General features: G+C 37.8%; 1 protein-coding gene across 1 annotated transcript in view; it reads right to left on the reverse strand.

The window, feature by feature from the left end:
• LOC128643156 (sulfotransferase 1 family member D1) overlaps window positions 1-20,511 on the reverse strand; it is a 153,915-nt gene that overhangs the window by 103,792 nt on the left and 29,612 nt on the right. Inside the window, exon 2 of the mRNA XM_053696125.1 lies at window positions 1,553-1,675. Coding sequence (XP_053552100.1) covers window positions 1,553-1,675 — 123 coding nt within the window. The remainder of the gene's footprint in view (window positions 1-1,552; window positions 1,676-20,511) is intronic.

The following is a 20,511-nucleotide window of genomic DNA, read 5'->3' on the forward strand; positions in this document are numbered from 1 at the left end:
ATGCATGTATGTGTATGTGTGTGTGTGTGTGTATAATTGTGGAACCAGCAAATTACAGACCTTGTTACTACAGCATGGGGGGGGGGGCAGGGGGTAAACAGTGTCAGTCTATACAGTACCACTATATACAGTACAGGGGGGCTGGACCATGTCACAGACTACTGTGGTCACTTTATAAAGTACTGGGGTGGGAAGGGTCAGGCCAGCCATTTTACAGACAGCTTACAGACTGTGTCACTAATTCACTATATACAGTACTGGTGGGTTAAACAGTGTCACTATATACAGTAATAGGGGGTCAGACTATCTCACAGACTGTGGGCACAGGGTACCTCCTTTTGCAGACATGTAATCTGATTCACATTATTTTTCTGTGTTAAATGTAAAAAAAATATATAAATATATATATATATATAAATGGGGGGGGGGGGAGATCCTTCTTAGATTCTTGCACCTGGGCCCTGTGGTTGTCAGATGATCCTCTAGCTATCATATGGTTGTCAGATGATCCTCTAGATATCATATGGTTGTCAGATTAACATCTAGATATCAAATTGTCATCAGGTGAGCATCTAGATATTATATGGTTGTCAAATGATCCTCTAGCTATCATATGGTCGTCAGATGTTCCTCTAGCTATCATATGGTCATCAGATGATCCTCTAGATATCATATGGTCGTCAGATAAACATCTAAATATATGGTCATCAGGTGAGCATCTAGATATCATATGGTTGTCAGATGAACATCTAGATATCATATAGTTGTTAGATGATCCTCTAGATATCATATAGTTGTTAGATGATCCTCTAGATATCATATAGTTGTTAGATGATCCTCTAGATATCAAATGGTTGTCAGATGATCCTCTAGATATCATATGGTTGTCAGATTAACATCTAGATATCAAATTGTCATCAGGTGAGCATCTAGATATTATATGGTTGTCAAATGATCCTCTAGCTATCATATGGTCGTCAGATGTTCCTCTAGCTACCATATGGTCATCAGATGATCCTCTAGATATCATATGGTCGTCAGATAAACATCTAAATATATGGTCATCAGGTGAGCATCTAGATATCATATGGTTGTCAGATGAACATCTAGATATCATATAGTTGTTAGATGATCCTCTAGATATCATATAGTTGTTAGATGATCCTCTAGATATCATATAGTTGTTAGATGATCCTCTAGATATCAAATGGTTGTCAGATGATCCTCTAGATATCATATGGTTGTCAGATGAGCATCTAGATATCATATAGTTGACAAATGATCCTATAGATATCATACAGTAGTCACATGATCCTCTAGCTATCATATGGTTCTCACATGACTCTAAATATAATATAGCTGTCACATGATCCTCTAGATATATGGTTAATATAAAGTTGGCAATTACTTAGTTTATAGATACAAACTTGGTAAGGGGTTCAACTATAAATATAAATGTACATTGTATTTGATATGAAATGTTTCTATAGACGTTCATGTGATATGTGACGTCACATTTTAGGAAAGGATAACCATTGTTAGGGTCACTTACCTGGTTTCATCAAGTGGAGCAGCTCAATAAATGGCATCCTCTCAAATATTGGGGCTCTTCTGCTGATCTGCTCATTCCCATCATGCATTACTAAGTCCACTATCTCCTGAATCCAAGTGGTTCCTGAAACCCAGAAAATGGCATTTTGATAATTAAGAGTTTTATTAAGGTTATACATGTATTATATATTTATTTATGGCTTTCATTAGCTATAATTAGATGTGATATCATATATCATGTCTTTGCCTTACACCTTCATAATATTAAAGAACCACCCATCATCCATCACTTCATTATTACATTTTTACAAAGCCTGTCTCAACATTCTTACAGAAGACATTGTAATAATCTTAAACACAAGAAATAATCCTATAATATAGAAAAACATAATTTATGTAAGAACTTACCTGATAAATTCATTTCTTTCATATTGGCAAGAGTCCATGAGCTAGTGACATATGGGATATACAATCCTACCAGGAGGGGCAAAGTTTCCCAAACCTCAAAATGCCTATAAATACACCCCTCACCACACCCACAATTCAGTTTAACAAATAGCCAAGCAGTGGGGTGATAAAGAAAGGAGTAGAAAGCATCAACAAAGGAAATTTGGAAATAATTGTGCTTTATGCAAAAAATCATAACCACCATAAAAAGGGTGGGCCTCATGGACTCTTGCCAATATGAAAGAAATGAATTTATCAGGTAAGTTCTTACATAAATTATGTTTTCTTTCATGTAATTGGCAAGAGTCCATGAGCTAGTGACATATGGGATATCAATACCCAAGATGTGGAGTCTTCCACTCAAGAGTCACTAGAGAGGGAGGGAATAAAAATAAAAACAGCCATATTTCACTGAAAATTAATCCACAACCCAAAAAAATAAGTTTATTTTCATTTTTGAAAGGAAAAAACTTAAATCAAAGCAGAAGAGTCAAACTGAAACAGCTGCCTGAGGAACTTTTCTACCAAAAACTGCTTCCGAAGAAGCAAATACATCAAAATGGTAGAATTTAAAATCAAATCATAGGTAGTGTAGTGTTTGTAAATCCAGGTGGTTTAGAAATATATCTGACACAGAGTCCATTTATACAGCAACTAACTACACACTTTATTTCCTGGTTCCTCACTTCAACAACACTGTCCCCGCCCCTGCTTCTTTGCAACAATTATATACATTTACAAGTCAGAGCACAAACTAGGAAGAAAGCATTATATATTATAATATCACAACAAACACCATATCTCTCCCTTACTTTAGATTAGAAACATAACAAATAAACTAAACATAAATATAACTATATATATACTATGCTTAATATCTAGAAATAAGACCAACTATATTTCACATAAAAGAGTTGCATGATGACATAATACATTACATGAAAACACATTATTTTTCATAGTTTTTAAGGTATTCAGGAGGTCTTCTATTTTCTCTGAGAGGGTATTTTCGATTAGTATCTAAGGACTGATCATATGCTATGTTTTCTTCCCCCTCACTGCTCTCTGAGTTATACATATTATCATCATGTTCTTGAAATAATTTGGGTATATCAGAATCATCGTCTTCTGCATCAGATACTTCAGTGTCCAGTTCTTTGTGTAGTTTCTTGAAGAAAGAAGAGTTCCGAGTTATTGTATGTCCATTTCTTACTGCAGTGATCATTGATCCTTGAATTCTTGTAACTGTATATGGGATGACATCATATAAAGTATCCAACTTGTGTCGTCTATCTTGCCTACACAGGACTCTGTCTCCAACAGCAAAAGGAGCAGATTTGGTATGATAATATTTATCCGCATAAGCTTTCATCTTGGCTTTGGCATGACTGTCTTTTTGTATTAAGTCCTTGTTGAGTGTCTCTGTTAGCGAATCATTTATATCCGGAATTTTGATCCGAAGTTTGCGATTGAATAACAGCTCTGCAGGTGATCTGCCAGTAGTACAATGGGGAGTTGATCGATAGTCTCTCAGAAAAGAGTATAAATTTTGTTTCCATGGTCTACCTTGCGCTGTAGTTGCCCTTAGAAATTTCCCCATAGAACGCATGAATCTTTCAGCTTCTGCATTAGCTTGTGGCCACAAAGGAGTAATTTGCCTATGTTTAAATCCAAGATATGAAGCAAATTTATTAAACTGAGTACTGTTAAATGGGGGACCGTTATCTGTTTTAACAATTTTAGGAATTCCCAATAAAGAGAAAACTTTGTCTAAAACCGGAATAACAGTGACTGAAGATGTTGAGCTGATAACTTCTACTACCGGGTATCTTGAATATTCGTCTATAATCACCATCAAATAATCTCTAGTAGGTAATGGACCATAAAAATCTATACTCACATTACACCATGGTGCTTCAGGCAATGCAGACATTTTTAAAGGTTCTTTGTGAGCTCCTGGAGTTGTGGCTTGACACACAATACAATTTCTCACCAACTTTTCTGCTTGTTGATCTATTGATGGAAACCACACTTTTTCTCGCAATAAACTTTTCATTTTAACTATTCCTTGGTGACCTTCATGTGCTAAGGATAATACTTGCTGTTGTAAACATGTCGGAATGACTAGTCGATTACCTCGCAAGATAATACTGTTGTCATTATTCACTGAGAGTTCTTTGCTAAATCTTGCAAATGACTTCAACTCTTTTCCATGTATTTTGTCAGAATCAGCTGTGTACCATTTTCCATTCCGAACTAATACAGCGAGTTTTTGCAGTATAGGATCAGCTAATGTTGCTTGTTGTATTTCTTCTAAACTCAATGCTTTAGGTATAGCATGATTAGTAACAAAATTGATATATTCCTCTGCATCCATGGAACTTGGTGAACTTGTGAATGAATCTGTTGATATAGGATGTCGAGACATATAGTCTGCTGGGTTCTCTTTTCCAGATTTGTAAACCACAGTAAAATTATATGGTTGTAGTCTTAAACCCCATCTTTCTATTCTAGCGGGCGGTTTGGATTTTGGATTATTCCAGATCAACTGTAAAGGCTTGTGATCTGTGATCAGTGTGAATGGACAACCATATAAATATAAATGAAAGTATTCACAACTCCAAACTATTGCCAGAGCTTCACGTTCTGTTTGAGAATAACGTTTTTCCACATCATTTAAAGAACGGCTACCATAAGCAATTATATAATGCTTGCCTTTGTCTCTCTGCACCAGAATAGCACCTAAACCAACAGGGCTAGCATCTACTAACAGAATAGTTTGCCGTTGAGGGTTAAAATAGGACATTGTCTTGTCACTGGTCAAACTCTGTTTCAGTTGTTGAAAAGCTTGTTGTTCAGTTTCAGTCCAACGCCATGGCACACTTTTCTTTGTTAACTCTCTTAAAGGTGTGGCAATAGTAGAGAAATTAGGGATAAATCGAGAACAGTAGTTTACCATCCCTAGGAAACTTCTGACTTCACTGGCGTCTATTGGAGGATTTGCATTCTGAATTGCTTCCACTTTCTTTGGGTCTGCTGATATGCCTTCAGCTGAAAAAACAAATCCATAAAATTCTAGTTTAGTTTTGTTAAATTCACACTTACTACAATTTAAGGTAAGTCCTTTCTCATGAAGTCGCTCAAAAACTGCTGTGAGATTTTTATCATGGTCCTCTTGAGTAGCTCCAAACACAATGATATCATCGCTGAAGTTTTTAACTCCTGGAATTCCAGATAATGTTTGCTGTATTGCATTTTGAAATACTTCAGCAGCAGAAGAAACACCAAAACTTAGGCGCTTGTATCTCCACAATCCTGTGTGTGTTGAGAATGTAGTTATATATCTACTTGTTGGATCCAATTCCAGTTGATGATAGCCTGATTTTAAATCAAGTTTGGAGAAAACTTTTGCCTGGTTGAGATCATGAATTATATCATCTAATGTTGGAGTAACGTGGCGCTCCCTGATAATGGCAGTGTTGGCTTGCCTCATGTCTATGCAAATTCTTACACTATTTGGGTCTTTGGGTTTTGGCATTGATACTATTGGGGAGACCCATGGAGTTGGCCCCTGCACTCTTTCGATGATTCCTTGTGTTTCAAGGTTCCTGAGTTCAGCATCAACCTTGTGCCTTAGATGAAATGGAATTCTTCTATGTGGTTGTATTACAGGTTTTATATGTGGATTAATATGCAGCTGTACTTGAAAATCTTTCAATTTACCAATGCCATTAAACAAATGGGAATACTGCTGTACTAACCGATCTGCTACAGATCCTGTGTCCTTTCTAGGTGAAATTGCATTCATAAGCTTTATAAGTCCCAAACTGGATGAAGTTTCAAAACTCAGAAGAGAAGAATTTTGACCCTTTACAACATAAAACATAGTTGCTGTTTTGTTGTGTTTAAATGCACATGTGGCTGTAAATTTACCAATGACATTAAGGGGTTTAGTTGATCCATATGCATATATATTTATTTTACTCTGTAATAACTGTGGTTGTGGTTTTAACATGTGAAATGTTTGTTCACCCACTAAATTGACAGCAGATCCTGAATCAATCAATGCAGTGATTTTAGTGTCATTAATGAGTACATCAACTTGTGGCTGAGTTAGGTTACACATGTTGTTTACTACAAATACATATTTGTCATCATTGTTTGAATATTGTCCTTTTTGATCAGGAGATCTGACTAGATTTACTTTCCACTGTTCTGATGTATGTGGCTCAGTATGTGATTGAGGTATTTGATACAGTTTTGTTCTACATTGCTTTGCAAAGTGATTAAATTTCCCACATGCCCTGCATTGCTTATTCCTTGCAGGACAAGTCCCATTATGTGGATAGAAACCCCCACAGTTCCTGCATAACACACATGAGATCTGTTTCTTTTTTGTGGGCTGTACTGTTGAACTGTCTTTTTGAACTCTATTTGTAATAAACTGATCTTCAGTAGATCTATTTTCTATGCTTGCAGCTTGCCTGTCAGCAATTTCTAATGTTCTGCCATAATCAAGCAAATCTTTTAAAGATAGTTCAGATTGTCTCAGTGCATATTTCCTAAGTTTTGAAGAAGTACAGCTTTGTATTATCTGTGCTTTAATCTCATTTTCAACATTAGAAAACTCACAATTCTTTGCTAGTAAACGTAACCTGGTTTGAAATGCATCTAAAGGTTCATCACCCTGTTGTGTTGCCTGTCTGAATGTGTATATTTCATACTGAGTGTTCTTTTTAGGGAGAAAATATGTTGTCAGTTTATCTTTAACATCATTGTATGAGTCAGTGGTTGCAGACAAGGTATCATAAATGTCATACACTTTTTCTCCAGCTAAATGAAGCAGTAAAGCCTTTTTTCTGTTTGCATCAGTAACATCCAAAGCAATAAGATAATTTTCAAATCTCTGAATCCATTTTAGCCATCTTGGGCCCACTGAGCTTAGTTCTGCATCAGAATCAAACACAGGGAAGTTGTATTCATTACATGCAGCCATTCTTGTTTGTGTATTGCAGCAGGTTACTCACTGTTTGCTGAGACAAAGCAATAGGGTTCAAACATAATCCTCGTCGCCAAAATGTAGTGTTTGTAAATCCAGGTGGTTTAGAAATATATCTGACACAGAGTCCATTTATACAGCAACTAACTACACACTTTATTTCCTGGTTCCTCACTTCAACAACACTGTCCCCGCCCCTGCTTCTTTGCAACAATTATATACATTTACAAGTCAGAGCACAAACTAGGAAGAAAGCATTATATATTATAATATCACAACAAACACCATAGGTAGTAGAAGCAAACTGGTAGAAAAGTTCTTCAGGCAGTTTTCCCAAAGACTGCTTCAGAAGAAGCAAACACATCAAAATGGTAAATATTAGTAAATGTATGCAAAGAGGACCAAGTCGCCGCTTTGCAAATCTGATCAACTGAAGCTTCATTCTTAAAGGCCCACGAAGTGGAGACTGATCTAGTAGAATGAGCTGTAATTCTTTGAGGCGGGGCCTGACCCGACTCCAAATAAGCTTGATGAATCAAAAGTTTCAACCAAGAAGCCAAGGAAATAGCAGAAGCCTTCTGACCTTTCCTGGGACCAGAAAATAAAACAAATAGACTGGAAGTCTTCCTGAAATCTTTTATAGCTTCCACATAATATTTCAAAGCTCTTACCACATCCAAAGAATGTAAGGATCTCTCCAAATAATTATTAGGATTAGGACATAAGGCAGGGACAACGATTTCTCCACTAATGTTGTTAGAATTCACAACCTTAGGTATAAATTGAAAAGAAGTCAGCAAAACTGCCTTATCCTGATGAAAAATCAGAAAAGGAGACTCACAAGAAAGAGCAGATAGCTCAGAAACTCTTCTAGCGGAAGAGATAGCCAAAAGGAACAACACTTTCCAAGAAAGTAGTTAATGTCCAAAGAATGCATAGGCTCAAATGGAGGAGCCTGTAAAGCCTTCAGAACCAAATTAAGACTCCAAGGAGGAGAAATTGATTTCATGACAGGCTTAATACGAGCTAAAGCCTGTACAAAACAGTGAATATCAGGAAGTATAGCAATCTTTCTGTGAATTAAAACAGAAAGAGCGGAGATTTGACCTTTCAAGGAACTTGCAGACAAACCCTTATCCAAACCATCCTGAAGGAACTGTAAAATTCTAGGAATTCTAAAAGAATGCCAGGAGAATTTATGAGAAGAACACCATGAAATGTAAGTCTTCCAAACTCTATAATAAATCTTTCTAGAGACAGATTTACGAGCTTGTAACATAGTATTAATCACTGAGTCAGAGAAACCTCTATGACTTAGAACTAAGCGTTCAATTTCCATACCTTCAAATTTAATGATTTGAGATCCTGATGGAAAAACGGACCTTGAGATAGTAGGTCCGGCCGTAACGGAAGTGGCCAAGGCAGGCAACTGGACATCCAAACCAGATCTGCATACCAAAACCTGTGTGGCCATGCTGGAGCCACCAGCAACACAAAAGACTGTTCCATGATGATTTTGGAGATCACTCTTGGAAGGAGAACTAGAGGCGGGAAGATGTAAGCAGGATGATAACACCAAGGAAGTGTCAGTGCATCCACTGCTTCCGCCTGAACATCCCTGGACCTGGACAGGTATCTGGGAAGTTTCTTGTTTAGATGAGAGGCCATGAGATTTATCTCTGGAAGACCCCACATCTGAACAATCTGAGAAAACACATCTGGATGGAGAGAACACTCCCCTGGATGTAAAGTCTGGCGGCTGAGATAATCCGCTTCCCAATTGTCTACACCTGGGATATGCACCGCAGAGATTAGACAGGAGCTGGATTCCGCCCAAACAAGTATTCGAGATACTTCTTTCATAGCTTGGGGACTGTGAGTCCCACCCTGATCATTGACATATGCCACTGTTGTGATATTGTCTGTCTGAAAACAATGAACGGTTCTCTCTTTAACAGAGGCCAAAACTGAAGAGCTCTGAGAATTGCACGGAGATCTAAAATATTTATTGGTAATCTCGCCTCTTGAGATTTCCAAACCCCTTGTGCTGTCAGAGATCCCCAAACAGCTCCCCAACCTGAGAGACTCGCATCTGTTGTGATCACAGTCTAGGTTGGCCAAACAAAAGAAGCCCCTTGAACTAAAACGATGAAGATCTATCCACCATGTCAGAGAGTGTTGTACATTGGGATTTAAGGATATTAAATGTGATATCTTTGTATAATCCCTGCACCATTGATTCAGCATACAAAGCTGAAGAGATCTCATGTGAAAACGAGCAAAGGGGATCACGTCCGATGCTGCAGTCACGAGACCTAAAACTTCCATGCACATAGCCACTGAAGGGAATGACTGAGACTGAAGGCGCCGGCAGGCTGCAAACAATTTTAAACGTCTCTTGTCTGTTAGAGACAGAGTCATGGACACTGAATCTATCTGGAAGCCTAAAAAGGGGACCCTTGTCTGAGGAATCAAGAAACTTGATCCTCCAACCATGTTTCCGAAGAAACAACACTAGTTTATTCGTGTGAGATTCTGCAGAACGTAAAGACTGAGCTAGTACCAAGATATCGTTCAAATAAGGAAACACCGCAATACCTCTGATTACAGAGAGTAGGGCACCCAGGACCTTTGAAAAGATTCTTGGAGCTGTTGCTAGGCCAAATGGAAGAGCAACAAATTGGTAATGCTTGTCTAGAAAAAAGAATCTCAGAAACTGATAATGTTCTGGATGAATCGGAATATGAAGGTATGCATCCTGCAAGTCTATTGTGGACATATAATTTCCTTGCTGAACAAAAGGCAGAATAGTCCTTATAGTCACCATCTTAAAAGTTGGTACTTTTACATAACGATTCAAAATTTTCAGATCCAGAACTGGTCTGAATAAATTTTCCTTCTTTGGGAAAATGAATAGATTTGAATAAAACCCCAAACCTTGTTCCAGAAGAGGAACTGGCATGATTACCCCTGAAGACTCCAGGTCTGAAACACACTTCAGGAAAGCCTGAGCTTTTACTGGATTTACTTGGATACGTGAGAGAAAAAATCTCACAGGAGGTCTTACTCTGAATCCTATTCGATACCCTTGAGAGACAATGCTCTGAATCCATTTATTTTGAACAGATTTTATCCAAATATCCTTGAAAAACCTTAATCTGCCCCCTACCAGCTGAGCTGGAATGAGGGCCGCAGCTTCATGCGGACTTAGGGGCTGACTTGGTTTCCTAAAAGGCTTGGATTTATTCCAATTTGAGGAAGGCTTCCAATTGGAGGCAGATTCCTTGGGGGAAGGATTTAATTTTTTTTTCCTTATTCTGACGAAAGGAACGAAAACAGTTAGAAGCCTTAGATTTACCCTTAGGTTTTTTATCCTGAGGCAGAAAAACTCCCTTTCCCTCAGTAACAGTTGAAATAATAGAATCCAACTGGGACCCAAATAAATTTATTACCTTAGAAAGAAAGAGATAGTATACTAGAATTAGATGTCATATCAGCATTCCAGGATTTAAGCCACAAAGCTCTTCTAGCTAAAATAGCTAAAGACATGGATCTAACATCAATTTTGATAATATCAAAAATAGCATCATAAATAAAATGATTAGCATATTGCAGAAGCGAAAAATGCTAGATAAGTCAGAATCCAATTCCTGTTGCGCTAAATTCTCCAACCAGAAAGTTGATGCAGCCGCAACATCAGCCAAAGAAATTGCAGGTCTAAGAAGATGACCTGAATATAAATAGGCCTTCCTTAGATAAGATTCAAGCTTCCTATATAAAGGATCCTTAAAGGAAGTACTATCTTCCATAGGAATAGTGGTACGTTTAGAAAGAGTAGAAATAGCCCCATCAACTTTGGGGATCTTTTCCCAAAACTCTATAGATTTTGCTGGTAAAGGATACAATTTTTTAAACCTTGAAGAAGGAATAAAAGAAGTACCTGGCTTATTCCATTCCTTTAGAAATCATATCAGAAATAGCCTCAGGAATAGGAAAAACCCCTGGAAAAACCACAGGAGGTTTAAAAACAGCATTTAAACGTTTATTAGACTGAACGTCAAGAGGACTGGTTACCTCAATATCCAAAGTAATTAACACTTCTTTTAATAAAGAATGCAAATACTCAATTTTAAATAAATAAGTAGATTTGTCAGTGTCAATGTCTGAGGAAGGATCTTCTGTCTCAGATAGATCCTCATCAGAAGAGGATAAATTATTATGTTGTTGGTCATTTGAAATTTCATCAGCTAAATGAGAAGTTTTAAAAGACATTTTACGTTTATTAGAAGGTGGAAATGCAGACAAAGCCTTCAGAATAGAATCAGAAACAAATTCTTTAAAATTTACAGGTATATCATGCACATTAGAAGTTGAAGGAACTGCAACTGGCAATGTACTATTACTAATGGATACACTATCTGCATGTAAAAGTTTATCATGACAACTATTACAAATGACATTCGGTGGAATAATTTCTACACTTTTACAACAAATGCACTTAGCTTTGGTTGAACTGATGTCAGGCAGCAATGTTCCAGCAGAAGCTTCTGAGGCAGGATCATGTTGAGACATCTTGCAAAATGTAAGATAAAAAACAACATATAAAGCAAAATGATCTATTTCCTTATATGACAGTTTCAGGAATGGGAAAAAATGCAAATAGCATAGGCCTCTGATAGAAAAAAGCAAGAGGCAAACATCAATGGGGTATTGAAATAATAAAAAAGTTTATCGCCAAGTATGACGCACAACGTAACTAAACTTTTTTGGCGCCAAAAAAATAACCAGAAATGACACACTCAGTGAGAAAGGTCTCTGCATCAAGTATGACGCGGAAGTGACGAACTTGCGTCATAGACGTCCATTTCCGCGCCAAAAATGACGCAATAAAGTTTAGCATTTGTCGCACCCGCGGGCCTAATACCGCAATTTGTAAGAAGTAGTCAATTGAAAAAAAGACTAAACCCCAGGTAAGAAATAAATTTCATATTTAAAAGATGTTTATATTCCCCAAATATGAAACTGACAGTCTGCAGAAGGAAATACATGAACCTGACTCATGGCAAATATAAGTACAATACATATATTTAAAACTTTATATAAATGCATAAAGTGCCAAACCATAGCTGAGAGTGTCTTAAGTAATAAAAACATAATTATCCAAAGACACCCATCCACACATAGCAGATAGCCAAACCAGTACTAAAACAGTTATTAGTAGCGGTAATGGTAAATTGAGAGTATATCGTCGATCTGAAAAGGGAGGTAGGAGATGAATCTCTACGACCGATAATAGAGAATCTATGAAATAGACCCCCGTTAGGGAAATCATTGTATTCAATAAGTGATACTCCCTTAACTTCCCTCTGACATTCGCTGTACTCTGAGAGGAATCGGGCTTCAAAAATGCTAAGAAGCGCATATCAACGTAGAAATCTTAGCACAAACTTACTTCACTACCTCCAAGAGGCAAAGTTTGTAAAACTGAATTGTGGGTGTGGTGAGGGGTGTATTTATAGGCATTTTGAGGTTTGGGAAACTTTGCCCCTCCTGGTAGGATTGTATATCCCATGTCTCACTAGCTCATGGACTCTTTCCAATTACATGAAAGAAACATAATTTATGTAAGAACTTACCTGATAAATTAATTTCTTTCATATTGGCAAGAGTCCATGAGCTAGTGACGTATGGGATATACAATCCTATCAGGAGGGGCAAAGTTTCCCAAACCTCAAAATGCCTATAAATACACCCCTCACCACACCCACAATTCAGTTTAACGAATAGCCAAGAAGTGAAGTGTAAAAAGGAGTAAAAAGAGGAACTGGAAAAATAATGTGCCTTTATATATATATAAAAAAAAAAAAATCATAACCACCAAAAAAATAGGATGGGTCTCATTGACTCTTGCCACTATGAAAGTAATGAATTTATCAGGTACGTTCTTACATAAATTATGTTTTCTTTCATGTAAGTGGCAAGAGTCCATGAGCTAGTGACGTATGGGAGTCACTAGAGAGGGAGGGATAAAATAAAAACAGCTATTTCCTCTGAGAAATTAAATCCAAATAATAATTAAGTTTTCTTAAAAAATAAAAAAAAACTCAAATCATAGGCAGTAGAAGCAAACTGGTAGAAAAGTTCTTCAGGCAGTTTTCTCAAAGACTGCTTCAGAAGAAGCAAACACATCAACATGGTAAATATTAGTAAATGTATGCAAAGAAGACCAAGTTGCTGCTTTGCAGTTCTGATCAACTGAAGCTTCATTCTTGAAAGTCCAAGAAATGGCAACTGATCTAGTAGAATGAGCTGTAATTCTCTGAGGCAGAGACTGCCCCGCCTCCAAATAAGCTTTGTGAATCAAACGTTTTAACCAGGATGCCAAATAAATGGCAGAGGTTTTCTGACCTTTCCTGGAACCAGAGAAAATAACAAATAGACTAGAAGTCTTTCTGAAATCCTTAGTAGCCTCAATAGAGTATTTCAAAGCTCTTACCACAGCCAAAGAATGTGGAGATCTTTCAAGAGAATTCTTAGAAAGGAAGGAACAAAAATGTCCCTATTAATGTTGTTAGAATTCACAACTTTAGGCAGAAATTTAAACAAAGCTTTATCTTGATGGGAAATCAGATAAGGAGACTCATAAGAGATAGCCAAAAAAATTAAATTTTCCAAGAAAGTAGTTTAATATCCAAAGAATGTATAGGCTCAAAAGGAGGAACCTGCAAAATCCTTAAAACCAAATTGAGACTCCAAGGAGGAGACTTAATATGAACCAAAGCCTGAACAAAACAGTGAATATCAGGAAGTTTAGCAATCTTTCTATGAAACAAGACAGAAAGAGCAAAGATGTGTCCCTTCAAAGTATTTGCAGACAAACCCTTATCCAAACCATCCTAAAGAAACCCTAGGAATTCTAAAAGAATGCCAAGAGAATTTATGAGAGGAACACCATGAAATCTAGGTTTTCCAAACCCTATAATAAATCATCCTTGAAACAGACTTATGAGCCTGTAACATAGTGCTAATCACTGAGTCAGAGAAACCTCTATGACTAAGAACTAAGCGTTCAATTTCCATACCTTCAAATTTAGAGATTTGAGATCCTGATGGAAAAACGGCCCTTGAGAAAGAAGGTCTGGTCTTAAAGGAAGTGGCCAAGGTTGGAAACTGGACATCCGGACAAGATACGCTTACCAAAACCTGTGAGTCCATGCTGGTGCTATCAGAAACACATGATATTGTTCCATTATGATCTTGGAGATCACCCTTGGAAGAAGAACAAGAGGCTGAAAAATGTAAGCAGGTTGGTAAAACCAAGGAACTGCTAAAGCATCCACCACCATCTCCGCCTGAGGATCCTTGAACCAGAAAAAGGTATCTGGGAAGTTTTTTGTTCAGAAGAGAGGCCATCAGATCTATTTCTGGAAGACACCACATCTGCACAATCTGATAAAACACATCTGGATGGAGAGACTACTCCCCCCGGATGTAAAGTCTGCCGACTAAGATAATCCGCTACCCAATTGTCTACACCTGGGATATGAATTGCAGAAACTAGACAAGAGTTGGACTCCCCCCAAGAAAATAACCGAGATACTTCTTTCATTGCTAAAGGGCTGCGAGTCCCTCCCTGATGATTGACATACGCCACAGTTGTGATATTGTCTGTCTGAAAACAAATGAAAAGTTCTCTCTTTAATAGAGGCCAAGCCTGAAGAGCTCTGAAAATAGCACAGAGTTCTAAAATATTGATTGGTAAACTCGCCTCTTGAGGTTTCCAAACCCCTTGTGCTGTCAGAGACCCCCAGACAGCTCCCCAACCTGTAAGACTTGCATCCGTTGAGATCACAGTCCAGGAAAGACGAACAAAGGAGGCTCCTTGAACAATACGGTGATGGTCCAATCACCAAGAGAGAGAGAGTTGAGTGTTGGGATTTAAGTATATCAGCTGTGATATCTGAGTATAATCCCTGCACCATTGATTTAGCATGCAAAGCTGCAGAGGTCTCATATGAAACAAGCAAAGGGGATCAATTCCGATGCTGCAGTCATGAGACCTAAAACTTCAATGCACATAGCCACTGAAGGGAATGATCGAGACTGAAGGTTTAGACAAGCCAACACCAAATCCATTTGTCTCTTGTCTGTTAAAGACAGAGTCATGGACACTAAATCTATCTGGAAACCTAAAAAGGTGACCCTTGTTTGAGGAATCAAGAAACTGTTTATAAATTGATCCTCCAACCATGCCTTTGAAGAGACCACACTATTTGTTTCGTGTGAGATTCTGATAAATGAAAAGATTGAGCTAGTACCAAGATATCGTCCAATTCGCGTTGGCTCGTCTGAAGATGGCTCCGCTCCGGATGGATGAAGATTGAAGACGCCGCTTGGAAGATGACATCGCCCGGATGGAAGAATTCTTCAGCGCCGCCTGGATGATGACTTCATCGGATGGAAGATTTCTTCAGCGCCCCTTGGATGATGACTTCTTCCGCTCCGGATCTCCTCTTCGGTTCCATCGGTGGGTCGGCTGGCTGAAGATGACTAAAGGTAGGATGATCTTCAGGGGGGTAGTGTTAGGTTTATTTAAGGGGGGTTTGGGTTAGATTAGGGGTATGTGGGTGGTGGGTTTTAATGTTGGGGGGGTTGTATTTTTCTTTTACAGGCAAAAGAGCTGAATTCTTTGGGGCATGCCCCACAAAAGGCCCTTTTAAGGGCTGGTAAGGTAAAAGAGCTTTGAACTTTTTAATTAAGAATAGGGTAGGGCATTTTTTTATTTTGGGTGGCTTTGTTATTTTATTAGGGGGCTTAGATTAGGTGTAAGTAGCTTAAAATTGTTGTAATATTTTTTAAATGTTTATAACTTATTTTTTTTATTTTTTGTAACTTAGCTTTTTTTATTTTTTGTACTTTAGTTAGTTTATTTAATTGTATTTAATTGTAGCTATTTGTAGGTAATTTATTTAATGAATTTAATGATAGTGTAGTGTTAGGTTTAATTGTAACTTAGGTTAGGATTTATTTTACAGGTAATTTTGTATTTCTTTTAGCTAGGTAGTTATTAAATAGTTAATAACTATTTAATAACTATTCTAACGAGCTAAAATAAATACCAAGTTACCTGTAAAATAAATATAAATCCTAAAATAGCTACAATTTAATTATTAATTACATTGCAGCTATCTAGGGTTAATTTTACAGGTAAGTATTTGGTTTTAAATAGGAATAATTTAGTTAATGATAGTGTAGTGTTAGGTGCAATTGTAACTTAGGTTAGATTTTATTTTACAGGTAAATTTCTCTTTATTTTAGCTAGGTAGCTATTAAATAGTTATTAACTATTTAATAGCTATTGTACCTAGTTAAAATAAATTGAAAGATGCCTGTAAAATAAAAATAAATCCTAAGATAGCTACAATATAATTATTATTTATAGGGGTTAATATATTTATTATAGGTGGCGACGGTGTAGGGGGGGCAGATTAGGGGTTAATAAGTTTAATATAGGTTGCGGCGGGGTCCGGGATCAGCAGGATAGGGGTTAATAACTTTATTATAGAGGGTGGCAGTATAGGGGGGGCAGGATAGGGGTTAATAGGTATCATGTAGGTGGCGGCGGGGTATGGGAGTGGCGGTTTAGGGGTTAATACATATATTATAGTTGCGGCGGGGACCGGAAGCGGCGGTTTAGGGGTTAACATATTTATTATAGCTTGCGGTGGTCTCCGGGAGCGGCGGTTTAGGGGTTAATCAGTTTATTAGAGTGGCGGTGGGCTCCGGGAGCGGCGGTTTAGGGGGTAATACATTTATTTAGTTGCGGCGGTGTAGGGGGGGCAGATTAGGGGTGCTTAGACTCGGGGTACATGTTAGGGTGTTAGGTGTAGACAGCTCCCATAGAAATCAATGGGATGTCGGGCAGCAGCGAACATGAGCTTTCACTATGGTCAGACTCCCATTGATTCCTATGGGATCCGCTGCCTCCAGGGCGGCGGATTGAAAACCAGGTACGCTGGGCCGGAAAAGTGCAGAGCGTACCTGCTAGTTTTTTGATAACTACCAAAAGTAGTCAGATTGTGCCGCACTTGTGTGCGGAACATCTGGAGTTACGTAAAAAGCGATCTGTGTCGGACTGAGTCCGGCAGATCAAAGCTTACGTCACTAAATTCTACTTTTGCCTGTATCTAGGGCTTGATAACTAAGGCGAATCAGCCTCGCCACAAATACGCTGCGGAATTCCAGCGTATTTGAGGTTGACGGCTTGATAAATAGGCCCCAATATGTCCTTGCTGAACAAAAGGCAGAATAGTCCTTATAGTCACCATCTTGAAAGTTGGTACTCTTACATAACGATTCAAAATTTTCAGATCCAGAACTGGTCTGAATAAATTTCTCTCTTTGGTACAATGAATAGGTTTGAATAAAACCCCAAACCTTGTTCCTGAGGAGGAACTGGCATGTTTACCCCTGAAGACTCCAGGTCTGAAACACACTTCAGAAAAGCCTGAGCTTTCACTGGATTTACAGGGATACATGAGAGAAAAAAATCTTCTCACAGGAGGTCTTACTTTGAATCCTATTCGATACCCTTGAGAGACAATGCTCTGAATCCAATGATTTTGGACAGATTTGATCCAAAAATCCTTGAAAAACCTTAATCTGCCCCCTACCAGCTGAGCTGGAATGAGGGCCGCACCTTCATGCGGACTTAGGGGCTGACTTTGGTTTCCTAAATGGCTTGGATTTATTCCAATTTGAGGAAGGCTTCCAATTGGAAGTAGATTCCTTGGGAGGAAGATTGAGTTTTTGTTCCTTATTCTGACGAAAAGAACGAAAACGGTTAGAAGCCTTAGATTTACCCTTAAGTTTTTTATCCTGAGGCAGAAAAACGCCTTTTCCTCCAGTGACAGTTGAAATAATACAATCCAACTGAAAACCAAATAAATTATTACCTTGGAAAGAAAGAGATAGTAATCTAGATTTAGATGTCATATCAGCATTCCAAGATTTAAGCCACAAAGCTTTTCTAGCTAATACAGATAAAGACATGGATCTAACATCAATTTTGATCATATAAAAAATGGCATCGCAAATAAAATGATTAGCATGTTGCAGTAAGCGAATAATGCTAGATATATCAGAATCCAATTCTTGTTGTGCTAAATTCTCCAACCAGAAAGTTGATGCAGCCGCAACATCAGCCAAATAAATAGCAGGTCTGAGAAGATGACCTGAATATAAATAGGCCTTCCTTAGATAAGATTCAAGCTTCCTATTTAAAGGATCCTTAAAGGAAGTACTATCTTCCATAGGAATAGTAGTACGTTTAGCAAGAGTAGAAATAGCCCCATCAACTTTGGGGATTTTTTCCCATAACTCTATAGATTTTGCTGGTAAAGGATACAATTTTTTAAACCTTGAAGAAGGAATAAAAGAAGTACCTGGCTTATTCCATTCCCTAGAAATCATATCAGAAATAGCCTCAGGAATAGGAAAAACCACAGGAGATTGAACGTCAATAGGACTGGTAACCTCAATATCCAAAGTAATTAACACTTCTTTAATAAAGAACGCATATACTCTATTTTAAATAAATAAGTGGATTTGTCAGTGTCAATGTCTGAGGAAGGATCTTCTGTCTCAGATAGATCCTCATCAGAAGAGGATGAATTATTATGTTGTTGGTCATTTGAAATTTCATCAACTAAATGAGAAGTTTTAAAAGACCTTTTACGTTTATTAGAAGGTGGAAATGCAGACAAAGCCTTCATAATAGATTCAGAAACAAATTCTTTAAAATTTACAGGTATATCATGTACATTAGAAGTTGAAGGAACTGCAACTGGCAATGTACTATTACTGATAGAAACACTATCTGCATGTAAAAGTTTATCATGACAACTATTACAAATGACATTCGGTGGAATAATTTCTACAATTTTGCAACAAATGCACTTAGCTTTGGTAGAACCGATGTCAGGCAGCAATGTTCCAGCAGAAACTTCAGAGACAGGATCGGATTGGGACATCTTGCACAATGTAAGAGAAAAAACAACATATAAAGCAAAATTATCTATTTCCTTATATGACAGTTTCAGGAATGGGAAAAAATGCAAAAGCATAGGCCTTTGAATGAGAAAAAAGCAAGAGGCAAACATCAATGGGGTATTGAAATAATGAAAAAGTTTGGCGCCAAGTATGACGCACAACGTAGCGTAAACTTTTTTGGCACCAAAAATAACCAGAAATGACACACTCGCGTCACTGACGCCGCCGTGTGAAAGGTCTCGGCGTCACGTATGACGCTGGAAATGACGAAGTTGCGTCATAAACGTATTTTTTTGCACCAAGAATGACGCAATAAAGTTTAGCATTTAACGCACCCGCGGGCCTAATACCCGCAATAGCAAGAAGTAGTCAAAAGAAGTAGAAAAGAAGACTAAACCCCAGGTAAGAAATAAATTTCTTAAAATGTTTATATTCCCCAAATATGAAACTGACAGTCTGCAGAAGGAAATACATGAACCTGATTCATGGCAAATATAAGTACAATACATATTTTTAGAAATCTAGCACAAACTTACTTCACCAACTCCATAGGAGGCAAAGTATGTAAAACTGAATTGTGGGTGTGGTGGGGGGTGTATTTATAGGCATTTTGAGGTTTGGGAAACTTTGCCCCTCCTGGTAGGATTGTATATCCCATATGTCACTAGCTCATGGACTCTTGCCAATTACATGAAAGAAATGTTGGCTCAGAAAAAATTTAAAGTTCTCTTATTACATGAGGAACAGAAAGGGATTGCTGGTTCCACATTGGCATCAAAACATAAAGAACAAGTGACATTTTGCAAGGCCCCTTGGTCCATTCTAACTCACAATGGATCAAATTATCAAATAAAAAGCTTAAATTTTAATAAAAATTAAAACAGGGAGAAAAAAAATGTTACTGCCTCTTTAAATTTTAAAACGTAACTTTTTTATTTTTGTATGCAGAGAGGGTTAAATAGCTACACAAATACTGCAGAGCACCTCTACGCCTCAGCTTAACTTTGCTGAGGTGCCTACCTGCCCTGCTGACACCGGCTATAATCCTGAACTCAGCTGTAAATAAAAACGAACTGCTGTCCGGTCCAAAACGCAAGACTTTACACTCTGAGGAATATGTTTATTACGCTCTCATTCCTCCCTGAATCAGGAAGTGCAGAAAAAGTGGTGCGCAACACAAATTGCCGCCTCACATAGCTCCGCCCATCGTGGGCGTCTCAAAAAAGTAATCTCCCAGTTGGCATCTTATACTAAAGTGAAAACCACCTCAATACTGAGCCTAAAGTACCTCCTCAGTCCCAGTGCCTGCATAAAGTGCTGCCTACATAAGTCCCCTCCTTTTATCCATAGGAGGATTTAGTAGCAAGCAAATAAAGTGCTACAACTTCTTCTGAGTTCTTCTTTCCTTATGTCCCAGACCCAGAAAAATAAGTGAGCACTTACCTCTTAAATCTGCCAGATAG

This window comes from Bombina bombina, chromosome 12 (genome assembly GCF_027579735.1).
Source record: "Bombina bombina isolate aBomBom1 chromosome 12, aBomBom1.pri, whole genome shotgun sequence".
Classification (NCBI taxonomy): Eukaryota; Metazoa; Chordata; class Amphibia; order Anura; family Bombinatoridae; genus Bombina; species Bombina bombina.